Source organism: Haliaeetus leucocephalus, unplaced genomic scaffold (genome assembly GCF_000737465.1).
Source record: "Haliaeetus leucocephalus isolate CR32 unplaced genomic scaffold, Haliaeetus_leucocephalus-4.0 Scaffold897, whole genome shotgun sequence".
NCBI lineage: Eukaryota > Metazoa > Chordata > Aves > Accipitriformes > Accipitridae > Haliaeetus > Haliaeetus leucocephalus.
Genome location: NW_010973333.1, coordinates 901,838 through 918,210, shown reverse-complemented (window position 1 = coordinate 918,210; position 16,373 = coordinate 901,838). Strand labels below are relative to the sequence as shown.

Sequence of the window (16,373 nt, the reverse complement as noted above, 5' to 3'; positions counted from 1 at the left end):
TCTCTTTTCTTATAAGAAAGTGTTCTAGAAGATTTCGCTTCTTTGCATAAATGTAAGGGAAGTTACCAGTAATGAGAGACTCATCTGCCATAGAACTGCCTTCAATGACCTTTCCATCCACTGGGAACTTTCCACCAGGAACTACCTTTACAATATCACCTCTCTGAACCAGTTCAACAGCTACCTGCTCCTCCCTGCAAAAGACACAAGTAGAACAGACGGATTATTTACACCATCCGCTTCAAAAGAATAATAATGCTTCCACATCAACTGCATCAAGCCTAGTCTGTGCACCCAGGCAGGCTGAAGGGGCTTTGGTTCATAAATACATACCTGACGATAGAGTGGTCAGGTCCAAGAGTCACTACAGTGGCTTCTGTGGCTTGAAGAGATATAAGTTTAGCAAGAGCTTCTGAGGTCTTACTCTAAGAAACAAAGATAAATGTTTAAGATATATTGAGATATATAAATGCTGGTGTCTACTTAACACAATGAACTCTGAATGACCTTATATAAGGCTACATCAGAAACATCTGATTCAAAATTCCTCTGAATAGTTTTATTCTACTCATCATAAATACACAATAATTAGTGTGAAGATGAGTTACCTTTGCTATGTGTTCCAGCCATCTCCCAAGGGCAATGAACACAAACAGCATTGGAGGAGTGTCAAAGAAAGTGACAGGGCTTTTCTCTGCCTGTTCAATTATCGCTACCATCAGGATCACACACGAATACACATAAGCAATTGTCGTGGCCAGTACGATGAGCACATCCATATTGGCTGTCTTGTGCTTCAGTGATTTGTAAGCTTGTACGTAAAAATACCATCCACCAAGAAACTGTTGGTGTAAGCATGGACAGACTTGTATTAAGACCACAGCAGTGAAAGCGGAGAGTACATAATAGTGCCTGTAGCAGAATTATAAACACGTAGTAGATAAGGGAAGGCATTGCTGCCCTATGCAAATTTTATATTGATATAACTTCAGTGGAGTGGTCTACTAGGAGGCTGACTCCATTTTCATCCTCTTACTTGCCCTTCCTTGTTCTCAAAACAACTCTGCCAGCTAAATATCCTCCTTTTCTGCAGCAATGCAAAGTAAACAAGGCACAGAAGTTGAAGGGATTTCCCTATAGCTACCCAATTAGTTTGCAGCTGATCAGATATTTCTTCATTTTAACACTACCTTCCCCACTTGGAAAACGATCTGACACAACTTGGGCAGGAGTAAGTGCTGTAAGCAATTACAGAATGGATAGCTTCCAGAAAAGTGCCACTTAATTCTGCGTAGGTGGTACAGACAAGAGGGCAGGGCTAATCCACTAAACCTTTCCAGTCTCCTGTCTTTATCACATCAGATTACATAAATGGGGGATGAACAGAAAGCAAACCCCTAGGAAGTACTGTGGACATACCTGAACAAAACTGCACAGGACAAAGAAGAGAAGATTTAAAATAGATAATCCAGGAATGAGATTCTGTTCCAGCACCATAGACCCGTGGTGCTCACCGTCAGGTATCAGCATATAAATCATTAGGATTAAGACAGGGATACCAAACAGTAGGCTGCACAAGAAAGATTTCCTCCACCTGAAAAGTACAAGCTGTAAATCCCTGGTTGTCGTACACCCCGCAGTACCCAGGCCAAACAGTGTGCTCACAGTGCAGAGCTTGGAGTATTAGTACTGTACTAACACACAGCTGTACTAACACACAGCTTGGGGATATTTGGGAAAGATCCAACACTTCAGGACAGTTTCAGTGTCTCCTACATGTTTAACAGTATAGACTTCTATCAGTTAAAAACTGAAACTAATGAAAGTAATAAAAGTACTTGAACCAAATGGCAAACCGTAAAATTAAATATGCTTTACACAAGGATAAGCTAAAGTAAGTGGGAAGGAGGGGGGGAGGTGAGTTACAAGAGATGATCTATACATGTTCATTAGTGAGAGAGAAAGACAAATACTTACTGCTGTATTTCTTTTTTATGATCCAGGTTATGTGCATTTGGAACTCTTCTAGCCACGGAAGCATGAAAGCCAATTTCCTTTTTATTGAAAGGGGAGGAAAGATGAGTTAGTTTTGATTAATCTAACCATATTACTCATAACATATTTAAATGACACTATTTTTAGAAGAAATGTCAGAAAAGGACACTGTTCCATATTTAATAAATGCCAACTTCTTATTTATTTTTAGGTCCTGCCAACATGAGATGATGTTTCAGAAAGTACTCAAAATGTGAATTGCAAAGGATTTCTTCTACCTATACTTGGACAGAGTGTACAGATGCAGTAAGTGTCCAAGGTTTCTTAGGCACAGGAAGCTCCCGCTGACAGCTGGAGTTCTGCTGCCCTCCTCCTCAAGGGAAATTTATGCCCTTTCATCTCCACCGGAATAAGTATGAGAGATGGGAAATACCACAAAGGAAGGTAGAAATGTACAAGCCATCGGGCTAGTCAACCTTGAGAGCATCTCCTTAACACTACAGCTGAGTAGATACACCTGAAGTTGAAAATCAAAGTGGCTAGAATCAATTTAAACCTCTAAAACAAAAAACTGCAGGGCAAAGCATCCCAGAAACAAATACAAGCAAAAAGCCAGTTTTGACTGACACTTCAGTGAGTCACTGCAGCATAACCACACCCCACACAAAACCCACAAAAAACCCAAAGCACACTTGCAAGCACAATACATATAAACTTCATATCTGCATCATGAGATGCTCCTGTGGCAAGATACTCTTTACAGAACTACTCTGCCAGCCTGAACAGTCTACTAGATAACATGTTAATCACTGCTGCCACATCAATTCTGCAGTCTAGGAGCTTTTTTCTGAGTAAATACTCTAGAACACGAATAGCTGTCCTCCTGACTACTCACTGTGTGTGCCTCATACAGTAGGTTCTCTTCCCTTCTGGTGGGGCAGAGAAGGAAAAAGTTTTGTCCACACCTGGGCCATGATAACAGCAGATTTTATGATCTGTGTGGTTACCGGTAAACTAGGATTTTTTTTCCTTTAGTGGCTGTATCACAAGCTCTTTTGATTTAAAAAGTTCTTCTCTGAATAGATGTGAGAATAAAAGCCAGTGTATACAGAGATGTGTAATACATGTGGTATGAGCTGTTGCAAAACTTTTACAGCCTCTTTCACTGGCAAGAGAAAGTAGTATTTTTTTCTGAAGTATCAACACTTCACTGAAATGACTGGAAATCAGAGACACATGATTCTACATACAGAACTGCAAGGAATGAATATATGACACTTTTACCAGATACAGATAAAAAAGGTTTCTTGTTGTAGTTTTTAGGGTGTGTTTTTAGGGTAACAACCTGGGAGATTATGCACTACTGTGGAGCACAGCAGCTTCACCACAAGAGCATAAAAACATATAGCAATAACTATGTCATCTGCAAAAGTCAGTGAAACCTCTCAAATATCAGCTGCTTTATTTCATTTTTAACTTCACCTTATAATTGTTTATACATAAAAAACTTCTAAAGCCTACCTCAATTATTTTTATAATATCTCGAGGTCCAGTAATCTCAGGATCAAACTGGATGTGAGCTTTGCACGTAGCAAGTGCTACTGAGGCGTAGAATATGCCATTTGTTCTCATGAGTTTGGATTCAATATTATGAACACAAGAAGCACAAGTCATCCCTGTAATCTAAAGAAAAGACAAATTTAGGTATAGTTAGCCATTCCCCACATTCACCCAATATTTGTGGATGAATTTGAGACAAGGCCTCCCAATGTCACAAAGGTACTAATGACTATTCAAGCTCTGCTGGTACTGGCCCAAGGCCTCAGCATGAAGATTTTATAGAGCTGTCTTAAATGAAACAAAGCTGAGAACATAACTATCCACTTTTATTATAAAATTCTGCAACCAACAGTTATAGTCACAGCAATATATTTGTATAGCAGCACTTGTACATTGTATTAACTGTAATAGTATAGCTAATGCAGTTCTACCAGCAGCTACATTAATGTTGCCAAAGACAAACTCTGCAAGCGTAACTTCATCTTGCTTACTTAAATTTTCCTGTGGCTTCAATAAGGCACGTTCCCACTTTCTGATCTATTAGCACAACTGCAGACTGTTGTTATCTGTGTTGTAGTAGGTATATGTCAGAGAATAAAACCAGACTTTTGAAGAATCTGTCCCTTGTATAAACAATTTACTAATTTTACCCAAAGTTCTCAGACCTCTATACAAAGCCCCAGGCATTATCAACACATATTTGGTGACACATTCTCAGTTGCTCAGAGTCTGTACAGTTGACTGAAGTGCCTTCACAGAAAACTTCTGTTTCATTTCTCCTTACTAAGAAAAGTCTATTCTGTGCATCCAACTACCACTTTATTTCAGCGCTTTGGACAGGTTCTCCTAAGCCAAATTGATTTTGTCTTTTCAGCAATTAGGAAAAAAAAGTGTCACCAGCCAGAACTGACCTGCTGAAGCCACAACTTCTTAAACAAAAGCATTTGCAAGAAAATTATTCTTCCAGACCTGACCTTTCCAAAACCAACATGGAATTTCAAATACATATGACTTACAAGAAGCTCCACATTTCCTTCTGTTTCTGCATGATCTTCTATGACAGTAGCTTCAAAACCCAAATTCTGGATCAGCTGTGCTATTTCAAGAGGCTGTATGAATTCTGGCTTGTATTTTATCTCTGCTTTACCTGCCATCAGTGCTACCAACACTGAAATAATTCCTGCAGTTGCAATAATTAAAAATATTAGATAATGTAGTTCCTTTGAGGGGAAGAAAAATAAAATATTACAAGTGATTGTCAATGAGGGCTGTAACAACTTAGAGATGTTATAAACCTAATGATTTCTCTCTGCCTCCTTCTAGTGTTGTTCCCTAGTCACAACAGCAAAGTTTTTACTGAGATCCAGCCACACTGTGGTTCCCTTTAGCAATGACGGGAACTGCAAGAGTTACACAGGGAAGGAGGTGAGTTTTGCTATGATCTAATGAGACAAAAAAGATGTTCAGAATCAGTCTTTGCACTCATTGCTGCAAGCTCTACCCTGGACTCTCTAAGTTTGGAAAGCCCTAAACAAACCTCACAGTACAATGCTAGGCCTTTTTCTTTTCTTGCTTTTCCCCTTGGTGGTTTTTTCCTCTTTTTTTAAATAAAAAAAACCCACCAAAATCTACATTTAGAATTGAAAAGCAAAACATAAAAAAATCACAGTCAAAAAAATTGTTCTGAAATGCTAATGGTTTCTTGGATTTTTAAATCAAGGCAGTGAGACCATCACTGGGAGACTGGGGGCACAGGAATCAATAAGCAAAACCCTCCAAAGGCATGCCTACACAAATTAAATCACATTGCTGAGGCTCATCTGTTCATCTTCTATATCGCCAGAGGAAAGGCAGCTCCAGTCTGCAGACTTCTAACCTAATAAGCTTTGCTGTGCCTAAGCCAATATAATTACCCAGGCACTGGAGCCACGCATTTGTTTGTACCTGCTTGTGCAAATGTGCCCTGAAGGGTAAGTTTCACATTGCAAACGTGTCAGAGCTCTCAACAGCTCTGGAAGAGATGGATTGCTCTGTGAAGCAATAAGGCCCTGAAAACTAAATGAGAACCATTTCTCTGTTCTTGTCTTGAGCCTTATTTGAAATTTTTATCACATTACAACAACTTAGTGTTACAAGTACGTCCATTGGGTTTGTCCACCAGTGCAGTAGGATAGTTAAACAGTGATATAGTTACATTATCACTAAGAAAGAGCATTAAGTCTATTTAACCTCCAGATGCTGTACCACAGCCTCTTCCATTAATTGCACAGAATACCTTTTCCATCCCATAGTCCCTTACAAACTCATTATAGGAATCTGAAATTTATTACCGTCTTCTTTCTGCAAATTTCTTTCAATGGTAGACACACACGATGCACAGGTCATGCCCGTGATTTGTAAAAAACACTTCTCAGCTGTCTCTCCGCTGGCCTGGTTTGGCCCATCAAGGTGAGGACTGTCTGGAAGAGCATCCGAGGCACAGCCTTGGCGAGGAGGCTCTGCAGCTCGAGGCTGCCTGGCAGCATTGCTGGCGTCAGGCTGGTGCCTACGTTCTCCAGCGGCGGTATCTTGAATAAATGCACAACAAACTGAACAAACACTGTTCACAGCGCGATCGGATGACATAAAACTACAAGCAGGTCACCCTTACCAATCATGCAAAGTCTCTTAATTGTTTGAAAGGTGACATGGTAATCTTGGTCTCTTCATGTAAGTAATATAGATTGTTACTATGTGTATAACAATATACACTCACCAGTACCACTTGCATGACTATTTAAGTCTACAGAACTGGTTTTCCACCTTCAGATGGCAAATGATTCCCTCTGATTTCAATGCCTAGACCTGACAGCTACCTCCACTCAATAAAGATATATTAGTATCTAGAGGGTCCTTATCCAGCACAGAGAATGCAGTCCAGCCTCACATCCATTCTGTCCTTGTCATCTATGCAGGGCTCATAGCACTTCATCTCAAACAAGGAAAAGGACAAGTTTCTCAACAGATTTCTCTTTATGGCACAATATTTACACTGCAAGTACTGCAAAACGAGTAGTAGAAGGATTTGCAGCACCCAGAAGACCTCCACACATACAGGCTTGTTGCAATCCTTTTTATTCTTTACCAGATACTGAACAGGCACCCAACAGCTCCAGCTGCGTTCATAAACTGCCTCCCTTGGGCAGAGGTTTGTGTAAAGGAGCAAGAGTTGCTTCTGAACACATTAAACACAGGGGCTCCCCTCCTCTTCCATAGATGGGTCGGGCGGTCTCCCACCAACAAATTATAAACCAAACAATCATAATTAAACACCACATACAGGCTCCTCCTCATTTGCAGTAGTACCACAGATTCAGAGGGATTGGACCCATGAGAAAAATGAATAGGATGTGGTCTATTGCAATCAAACTAATTCATTCCAGGTAAGCTATATCAGTATCTCAAAGCAAATCTGTTCAGTTGAAGCAGATAAATATTGCCACATTTGAAATTCGCTAGAGAGGAGATTGTGCACCATAGCAACTCTTAAACATTGAGCACGTACAAAATGTATGAACTGTTCTGCAGCTATGTAAAAGCACCTGCTCCCACCAAAGAGTACCTGCATTTTGGCACTTACCTTGCTGAAAGTAAAGCTTAGTAAAGTAGGGCTAGTAAAAATACTCAAGAAATAAAGGTCAAAGGATTAGGACACTAAAGAGAGTTTTTATCTAGGTAAAAAATGGTTTTAAATGAAAGATATTTCATTAAATTGGTTTTTTTTTCTAGTATTTTGGAATGTAAATGAAAACATTTCATTTGATAGATCTACTCACAGCAGCCTGTAGACAGAGTAGGAAACCTACTTCGGTGGGTAAGAGGATGAGCTATTTGAAGGACTTTGTACCAACTTCCAAATCTTTTGGCTTCATAAAGTAACTCAACTCTTCCGCTCGCTAGTGCAGTTATTAAGGGCTGAAAGAAGGTGCTTCATGGCTGAAATCTCTCACCCTTGCTAAGTGAGATCAGATCAGGCTAGTCCCTAGTAGAAAAGATAAGGCCAATGTGATGTTTTAAGAGTTTCTCTCCAGAAGAGAGTCTCAACGCAGATGTCACATGGCCCAGCTTGTCACACTACCCACAGAATAAAAAAAGTTACCTTTCAGCACAGAAGCATCAAATCCCATGTCTTCTATAGCAGCTCTTAACTCTTCTCCATTAGTGACAGCTGGATCATAATGTATGTTCCCAGTTCTGTCAGCTAGAGAAACTGCTATTTGTTGCACTCCTTGTCTCTGTGATATGGTCCCTTCTATGGACTGTACACAGGAATTGCAGGTCATGCCATCAATCCTAATAACAGCCGTGCATGTCATGTCTTGCAGCGGCTCTCTGAAGAGATCGCATAGCAATGCAGGTGATGGAGATGCTCCCTTATTAACTTCTGAACCATTTATGGGACGTACTTTAAAGTTTCCAGGTGGAAGGGATTCAATAGCTTGCTGCAGAGCTGACACGGTAATTAAATTTGGGCTATACTGTACAACAGCACGTTTATGCTCCAAAGACACTTTAATACTTTGTATGCCGGGAAGATCTGATATATTTCCTTCAATGTTTCTGACACAGGACTTGCAGTGCATGCCTTCTATCCGAACAGTCACTGTAGCTGTGCCACTCATCTTGGCGACCGGTGGATCCACCCCATCACTCTCAAGACTTGCTGGTGTCTCCCTGGGGTTTGTGTGCTGCAGGCGCCCGAGATCAAGCACACCAAGCTTCAAAGGGGCTGATTTACTTTTAATGGTGCAGTCATACCCCAGGTTACTGATATGGCTCTTGAGGTCATCAGGCTGAATGATGTAAGGATAGTAAGCAATAATTGCTTCCTGGTTATCAAGTGATACCTTGATTTTCGCCACACCATGCAGTTTCCTAATCTTTCCTTCAATGTTGGTGACACAGGACTGGCATGTCATGCCTTCTACCCGAAGTTTAACTACTGCTTCTCTCAAGCACGGCAAACTTACAGTCCCTGGTGTCAGTCTCTCTTCTGCTATGTTGGCATCAAAACCCATATCCTGAATTTCTTGGCAAATCTGTTCAGGACTTATTTCTGACTGCAGATACTTTATTACAGCATTGTTCTGTTCAAGGGAGACTTTAATACTCACAATGCCCTTCACCTTGGAAATTCGGCCTTCTATCGACTGCACACAAGATTGGCAAGTCATTCCCACAATGCTGACTGCCATGGTATGTTCTTGGGAAGATGGAGAGGGCACTGTTTCAAAGCCCTCCTCATAGCCCATGTTGTCAAAAGCAAAATTGTGTTTCATTGTAGGCTCCAGCTCACAGCCAGGAGGAGAATCAGTGTTGGACAAAGCCTGAAGAGCAAGAAGAGAAGTAAAAATAAAACAGAAGTACCTTTAGCACTGTAAAAGCAGCCATGTTCTGCTTGTGCTCTCAAGCACATAGTAGAAGTGCTCTCAAGTCAGTCTATACTGCCAAAATGCTTCACAACATTAACTTATACTTTGAATATATTACCAGTGAGCTATGCCCACGATGATGAATCAGGCCTCTGACACTTCTTTTGAGCAGCAATTTAAAAAATATTTACTAGGGATATAAAAGTAAAATTGTCTCAATATTCCCACCCCAATCCAATTATTTAAAACGTGAGCTCTCTGCAGCCACGGTGCACTTTGACCATGCAGCCCGAGCCCTGCTCTTCGGAGCACACTGTCACCTGCACAAAGGGTCCCAGCAGACAGCGTGCTGAATGCCTCTCCACAGGCGTCAGAAGCCGTCTCTGTTAGTGCAACCTGCTACTGCTCAGCAGGAGTTCAAACCAAACCAAACCAAACCACCCACAGAAAACAGAATCAAGAACTTCCCAAGAGCCTGAAACCAGTTGGCACAGAGAGGACCAGTTGCACGATGTCTGTAGATCTGTATGCGTGCACACATGGGCCTGGGCTGCCTGCGTATATACAGATCTTTAAGTTAAAATCTATATCTGACAAGGATTTTAAAAGACACAGGCCTATATGCAGACACTTCCACTATGGTTTAGTTTCACCTACCTAAGACAGACCATATATTGAGCTGCAAGAACTCACTGGTTTGATGCAACACCAGTTTTCAGGATATAATGGCCAGTATTGACGTAGATCAGCCAGAAGTGGACTGTCAGCCAGATCACAGGCTCCACAGTATTGGGACTCTAGAGCTTAGTGCACTCTATTCAATTGAAAATGAAATAAAAGCAATGCTTCTCAGAACAGGTAATCAGATCACAGACTCTGTCATCAAAGGAAATTGCTGGTGCCAAGTGATGAGGAAAGATTGAGAAGGGGAGGGACAAGCCCCACATTGTCAGCTTTCATGGAAAGCACATCAAAATTCATGTCTGTGACTTAAGGCTGCTTTAACTACTAAAGATCTAGATGCAAGCTACTATGACAAATCTATTCTCTCACCTGCGAAGCTGCGGGCTTTCCACCATTCAGTAAAGCACCTAGTGCTGGGTATTACTGCAGGGAAGGGTCACCAGATCAGGCTCAGTACTGCAAATCTTGTTCCTACCACCAAGAAGAAAACTCCCTCCTTTGTACCGCAGCGCAGATGAGAAGCATTTAGGCTGCTTATTAACACTAGACTGCATCCAGTTCATCTGATGCAGTATTCAAAATTCATTAACTTGATTTTGTTTCATGCTTAGACAACTTGGGAATAATGAGGTCTGGGGTCACGACCAAACCGGCAAAAATTTAACACAAGAAATTTGCTTTCAGCCTTCTCCATACTGTATTTATTAGAACAGGAGGAGGAATGAGCAACTTCGACTCTTCAGCGTTACGGTGCAGCTCCTTGCTATCCCGACCACAAGCTCTCCCCGTGTGTCCCCGCCTCTCCACTTGGCCTCAAGGCTACGTGCTGGGGACGCTGGGGAAGAAGAGTCACGGACTATCTTAGCCCCAGCATCCCCTTTCACCTCTCCTTCCCACAGGCCTGGCAGCACCTGGGGCACATGTCCCTCTCCTTGCACTTTCCTTCCCAGAAGTCACTGAAATCCCCAACATACATGGAAATGCACAGCCAGCCCCTCCTTTCAAAAAAAACCCCATAGTTAATCGGACCTCCCTGCAAAGGTGGTTCCCTGTTTAAGTACACACAAAGATGACCACATGCTTATTTCCTCCTATTTGTGCCTTCCCACAGTTTAAAATAATAATATGGCCTTGTATATGGAAAAGAAGCCCATCTGAAAATGAAAAGTCTCTCACCCACCGCATTTCAAATGCTGCTTAAACTCAGATTTGCATTTATTGTAATGTCTACTGGAATATTGTCACTCGTCTCTTCTTCCCTATCTCCAGTCCCCAGCCCTCCGAGGACACTTTGCTTGCAGTGGCCAGCTCTTCTTATCACAAACACCCGCTGAAGCAAAATCTGTGTGCGAGTTACAGGAGCTCACCCTGTGCCTTTACTTTGGCTCGTACGACAAAGGCATTTGCCTTCTGCATCCTTTGGTGAAACAGAGCGTGAGAGATGGGCGAGACAAACGTCCTCTGCTCTCCTGCTCCCCTTCACCACGTTTCTGGCAGCCCCTTGCAGATGAAAACCAGGAACCATCATAGGCCTTATGTCCTCCACTGCATTCCCTCCACCCTCGCGTCCACCAACTGTCTCAGCTTCCCTAGGTACCCAGCGATATAAAAGCAATTCAAATTAAATGTATAAAAAGATTAAACGGTATTTCTCATCCTCCAGTCTTTTGAAAAAACATAAAAGCAAGGACTGATTCTACTATTTCAATGCATTGTAAGCCACAGAAACATCAAAACTTGGCCGCTGCTTTATATTTTGGATAAAAAGCTATCCCAACGTTCAGAAGAATTGGCAAAAATATTTTGTTTGTTACTTGACAAAACCAGATGTTTATGTTCTGTAGGAGAAAAATCCTTGCACACAAATTTTTAAATGAGAAGGAGAAAATTAGAGAGGGGACATGGATACAAAAGAAATAAAATGTTTATTTCCCTTTAAAAAAAAACAACAACAAAACCACCCCACAAATGCCAAATCATTGAAGAATCTCCCCCCAAAAACCAGAAATGCGCACAGGTTCAAATACAGTATTTACAAAGCCTTTAGTATTGTTTAATAGCTTCAAAAAAAAGAAGAGGCACAAACACATCTCTGCGTGTAATTGCAAGAAGGAGTGTTTCTACGCTAGATCAGAGGAAAACAGCAGGTTCACATAAGGACACAAAGACGAGGCATGCAGAAATGTGCCCATAGTTTTCCTCAGGCACATGCTATGCCTCAAAAGAGGGTTTCCTGATACCAGCTAACACCCACATGTAAAATGGCATCTATGAGGCTGTATAGTAATTCAGAGACACCATCTGCAAGAGGATCAGAGAAGCAATCACCTCCAAAAATAACAAAAAAGGTGCCTAGGATTCCCAGGTGTTGCCCCTCCTGCTTGCTTCTGCCTACAGAGAAATCCTAACGAAATAATGAAAATGCAACTGACTCCACATCCATACGGGAGTGTGAAAGAACTGGCCACAGTTACCGACTGTTTCGTCTCTCACACCAAAGGAAACCTGCTTACCTTTAAGGGGAGGGGTATACCGAGTCAATTACCACAATTCTTTCCCTCCCCTGTTCTGCACATAAAAGTTTCAATTCAAAATGCACAGCAGAGCGAAGCTCTAGTCTGAAAGCGAAGAATCCCTACAGAAAGCAGTGTTCTGAAGCGCATTTAAACAATAGAGAGAAAAAAAGAAGAAAATTAAAAGGGGACTTATTGACACAGAAGCAGTAGCTGGAGAGAACTTTAAAGGAAGCACCAGAGCTGAATGGAAAACATTCCCATCTGACAGCTCTAAACCGGACCCAAGACGAAACTGCTGATGCGCATGAGCGTGGCACCTGAATCCCAGCTCCCAATATGAGGATTTCAGAGCAAACGCCCCAGCATAAAGAGTAACCCTCGCTGCCCTAGACCGGAGTCGGAGCACTCATGCCTGCCCTGGGGCAAAGCAAGGCTTGGGAGCGGCAGGGAGAGGCAGAGGCTCCTGCTCCCTGTCCTGACCGCCTCCAGCCAGCAGGAAGGACATCATCCGAAAGGAATACGCCCCGGGCTGGACTCACTTTTGGGGAAAGCATGGAGGTGGAGCAGGGCAGGGAGACGCTGCTGGATTGGGAGCATCAAGCCTCGAGCCCTGGCTTGACACGCAGCTCCTGGCGTTATGGCATCCGGCAGGTCCAGCGGGAAAGATGGTTGTTGTCCACGGCCTGTGTGACTGGTGGGGTAAAACCGCTCCATCAAGGGCCCCCCTCAGAGGCCTGGCATCAGGATGCCCCCCTGTCCCCTCAAATGGGCTATTTCTTTTGGGTACTCCCATTCAGAAGTGCAAAGCTCAAGGGTTTAACACAGCAGTGAGGGGATACAGAATAAGTGTAAGAAAATCAACTGAACTGGGGAAAAAAACAACCCAAAGAACAAGAAACCACAGCACTGGGCGAGACCCTCCCGTACACACACGTGGTGGGTGACCGGCATCCCGGCAACAGATGCAACCCCACGGCCGTAAATTCGACAAGGTTTGTGCCCTCCTCAGCTTCGCCGCCCCTGGCTGGGTCCCCCTGCTCCCTCCACCCCTGTTCTCCACGGTCACCTCGTGGGGTGGCTTGTCACCGGGAAAGCCATCCCTCTCCCCCCGGACCTCCCCTTCCCAAGAGGTGCAGCCAGCCCCGAAACGCCGGTGTGAAGCTCTCAGCCTCCGCGGCACAAGGCTGAGGCCGTGCCGGCTGCATCCCGCAGCTCCCCGAGCATCACCCGCCCCGAGATCCCGCACGGCTGCTGCTCCTCGCGGGTGCCGCAGCAGGGCTCTCCCCCCAGCGCCGGCACTGCCCTCCCGACCTCCTTCTCCTGCCCTCCAAGCGCCGGACTCCTCACCGCCACGTCAGGCAGTCGGCCGGCGAGGAGACAGGGCCCGTCCCGTTCAGCACCTTCCCCTCTGCCTACGCCCGCCTGCTCCGGACCTCACGGAACACCTCGCCCAGTGTCTCCGAAGGTTTTGGGCTGCTTTTCTCGCCGTATGTCCACAGGCTGACACCAGCTATCGCCCTCTCGCCTTCGAGCACACAACCGACGGTGAATTACCTTATCTGTGTCGCTGTTTTACCTTTTACTGCCTCATTCTTTCACAACCCGCTGATTCACGGCTTTGGGCTCAGGCAGGCAGTAACACACAACTGAAAAGCCACATACTATTAATTAAATACTTCAGATGCCTTCCCTGTTTGTTATAGGCAGCCAGCGAACAACGAAACAAGGACAGAGCAGCCTCAGGAACATCAAAGGTTCCGAGTCTTCAATTTTGTGCCTGTAACAGCAGCGCTTTTGAGTAGGTGGAAGTGCAACCCTCGTCCTCCTTAACAAACTTCAGTGCAACTTGTCCATCCATCTTGTTAGCCCATATTGTTTAAATGTATTAGATCTTAACTGGCTGTTCTTCCTTCCCCCAAGCTTAGTGAAGATTAACAAATGTCAGTAGCTACTATTTTCACTAACTACTTGTAACACAACTTGTTCTTTTTCAAATAGTTCCTGAGTCTTAAACAAGGAGAAAACCACCCTCACCACCTGGATATCAAGATTCAATGAAAATATTACTTTAAAGCAGCCTTTATGGTGCTTTTGTTTCCAAAATACTGTTAGTTGCCCTAATGCTTCTGCCAAGGGACTGCTATTCCCCATCTGGGAACAGGTTTCTCTAACAATACAGACAATGGGGAAAGATTTAGGCAGTTGCAGCTAGTCTTTCTGAAACTACACCATAGTTAACAAACTTTAGAGACCTTAACAGGTACTTTTAAATTAAAGGGAGCTATATAAACCACGCTTGGTTTAGTGGGAAAGGAGAAAGCCTTGTTGTAAATGGATTGTTTCAAATTTAGAATTAAAACAAAGCAAAACACTTTGTAATGTTCTTCATGGCTCGGGTACAAGCAACACATATATCCCAGTGAACTAAATACAGAAAAGAGATCCTTTGGTAGAACAAAGTCATGGATGTCATGATTGTTTTCTAGCAAACATTTATAATATAAGAAGTAACTTGAGGCAGAAAAAGCCTTCAGGTATACTTGGTCTGTCCTGGCTGTTATTTCATTCCAGTCTGACACTAATTATTTAAGCCATTCTAAGCATACGCAGTTTCAAAGGACACAAAATTTGTCCTGAGAGTTTCTTTTCCTTAAATATTCACAATATTCAGTGATCCAAGCTACACTACTGTAATTTACATACCTTTTAGATAGCAAAACTTCTTTTTAAAATAATAAACCTTATCATGTTTTTATCAGCATTGGTCTTTCTAAGCCTCTTCTCTGCAAGAGTTAATCTCCAAAAATACCATAGTTATATACAACACTGAATAAAAAAAAAAAAGTTGCCACAGAAGTATTATCAAGAACTTTCACTAGCATCCACTTAGTAGTTATAAATAAACTACTTACCTACAATTAGGACCTTTTGTTTCTGCAATTTCTATTATTCCAGAGAATAACCTGGTATGAGCTGCTGTCAAACTCAAGCAATTGCAGTTCAAAAGGAGAAATATTATAATGTTTCCTTACTAAGAACACCACTCTGTATTATTAGAGGTGGGGCTGAAAAAATGCTCATCAGTTACTATAGCATAACTCATCATTAACATCTGCTTTCAAAGATTACTTTCAGAGGATCTCCAGAGGACTTTGCATTTGTGTACTGCTTGTTATGGGGCAGGCATCCATGCTGGGGCTTGAGACAATTTAGATAAAGAAGGTTTAACCTCCTTTAATATACAACCCGTGTCCAACATGCTTTGTTTTAAATTATCCAGATCAGAAGCACCTCATCCCTCTCAACACACACACACCGGCTCACTGACCTGTCTTTCAACTGTATCGACTTCTGGCATTCCCATGGAATAACTCTGCAAAAGTTTCTCTTCTTTCTGCGAGTTACTGCTTGCTTTTACCGGAGATCCTGTCTTGGACTTTTCACCAATAATCAGTAGTTCAGGCACATCCTGAGCTGCCTGCCACTTACGAATAGACACCAGGGTTATGTTTTTGTTGTTTAAAGTAGCTAAGCAGGACAGTTCCCTTTTCATTTTATTGTCCAGTTTTCTCTCCATTATCTTTCTGGGCTTTAAATATTGCAACGCTAAAGGAAAGCTTTACACGAGCCGTTATTCGGCGTCTTATCAGCCACACTTCTTTCAGCTACATTTACAACAGCTTGAAGAGTTCTGCCCGTCTAATCAATGTGCTCATTAGGCATTCATCACGAAATCCCAGATGTAACCTGTGATCCTTGTGTACACTGCTCGCTGCACTCGGCTACCTGCTCTTCCTGTCAGTTTAAATGCTTCCCACCAATTGGCATCCCTTGTGCTTACCGAACTGCGTTCAGCGCTGCTAATCTTTGCGCACGGCGTTGCAGCAAGCTCCGCCAAGGCTGCCTTTCACAAGCTAGTCAAACATGACCTGTGTGCAGCAAGCCAGCGCGTAATTAACTCAGCCAGCCAGGCATTAGCTCCTTGTGGCCATGTGCATAATCACAGCTCCTACAAAGGGCAATGCTATTCCATTTCTTTCTCCTATGAAATTACCAGGGATTTCTTGGATAAAATGAGGTCCCTTCTAACATTGAAAACGTGCCTATGATTATACCATCAGATAAGGTTCCTAGACTGAAGGTCTTTCACTAATTTAGGGCACCAGAATATTCATTCTTTGTTTCAAGGGGGGGGGGGGGGGGGGGG

The 16,373-nt window shown here is 42.9% G+C and overlaps 1 protein-coding gene across 1 annotated transcript in view; it reads right to left on the bottom strand.

The window, feature by feature from the left end:
* ATP7B (ATPase, Cu++ transporting, beta polypeptide) overlaps positions 1–15,743 on the bottom strand; it is a 30,404-nt gene extending 14,661 nt beyond the window's left edge. The window contains exons 1-10 of the mRNA XM_010583354.1: positions 15,495–15,743; positions 7,694–8,921; positions 5,886–6,122; positions 4,572–4,735; positions 3,517–3,678; positions 1,978–2,054; positions 1,420–1,594; positions 609–842; positions 334–425; positions 67–194 (exon numbers count right to left, since the gene is read on the bottom strand). Coding sequence (XP_010581656.1) covers positions 67–194; positions 334–425; positions 609–842; positions 1,420–1,594; positions 1,978–2,054; positions 3,517–3,678; positions 4,572–4,735; positions 5,886–6,122; positions 7,694–8,921; positions 15,495–15,743 — 2,746 coding nt within the window. The remainder of the gene's footprint in view (positions 1–66; positions 195–333; positions 426–608; positions 843–1,419; positions 1,595–1,977; positions 2,055–3,516; positions 3,679–4,571; positions 4,736–5,885; positions 6,123–7,693; positions 8,922–15,494) is intronic.
* Positions 15,744–16,373: the final 630 nt, after the last annotated feature.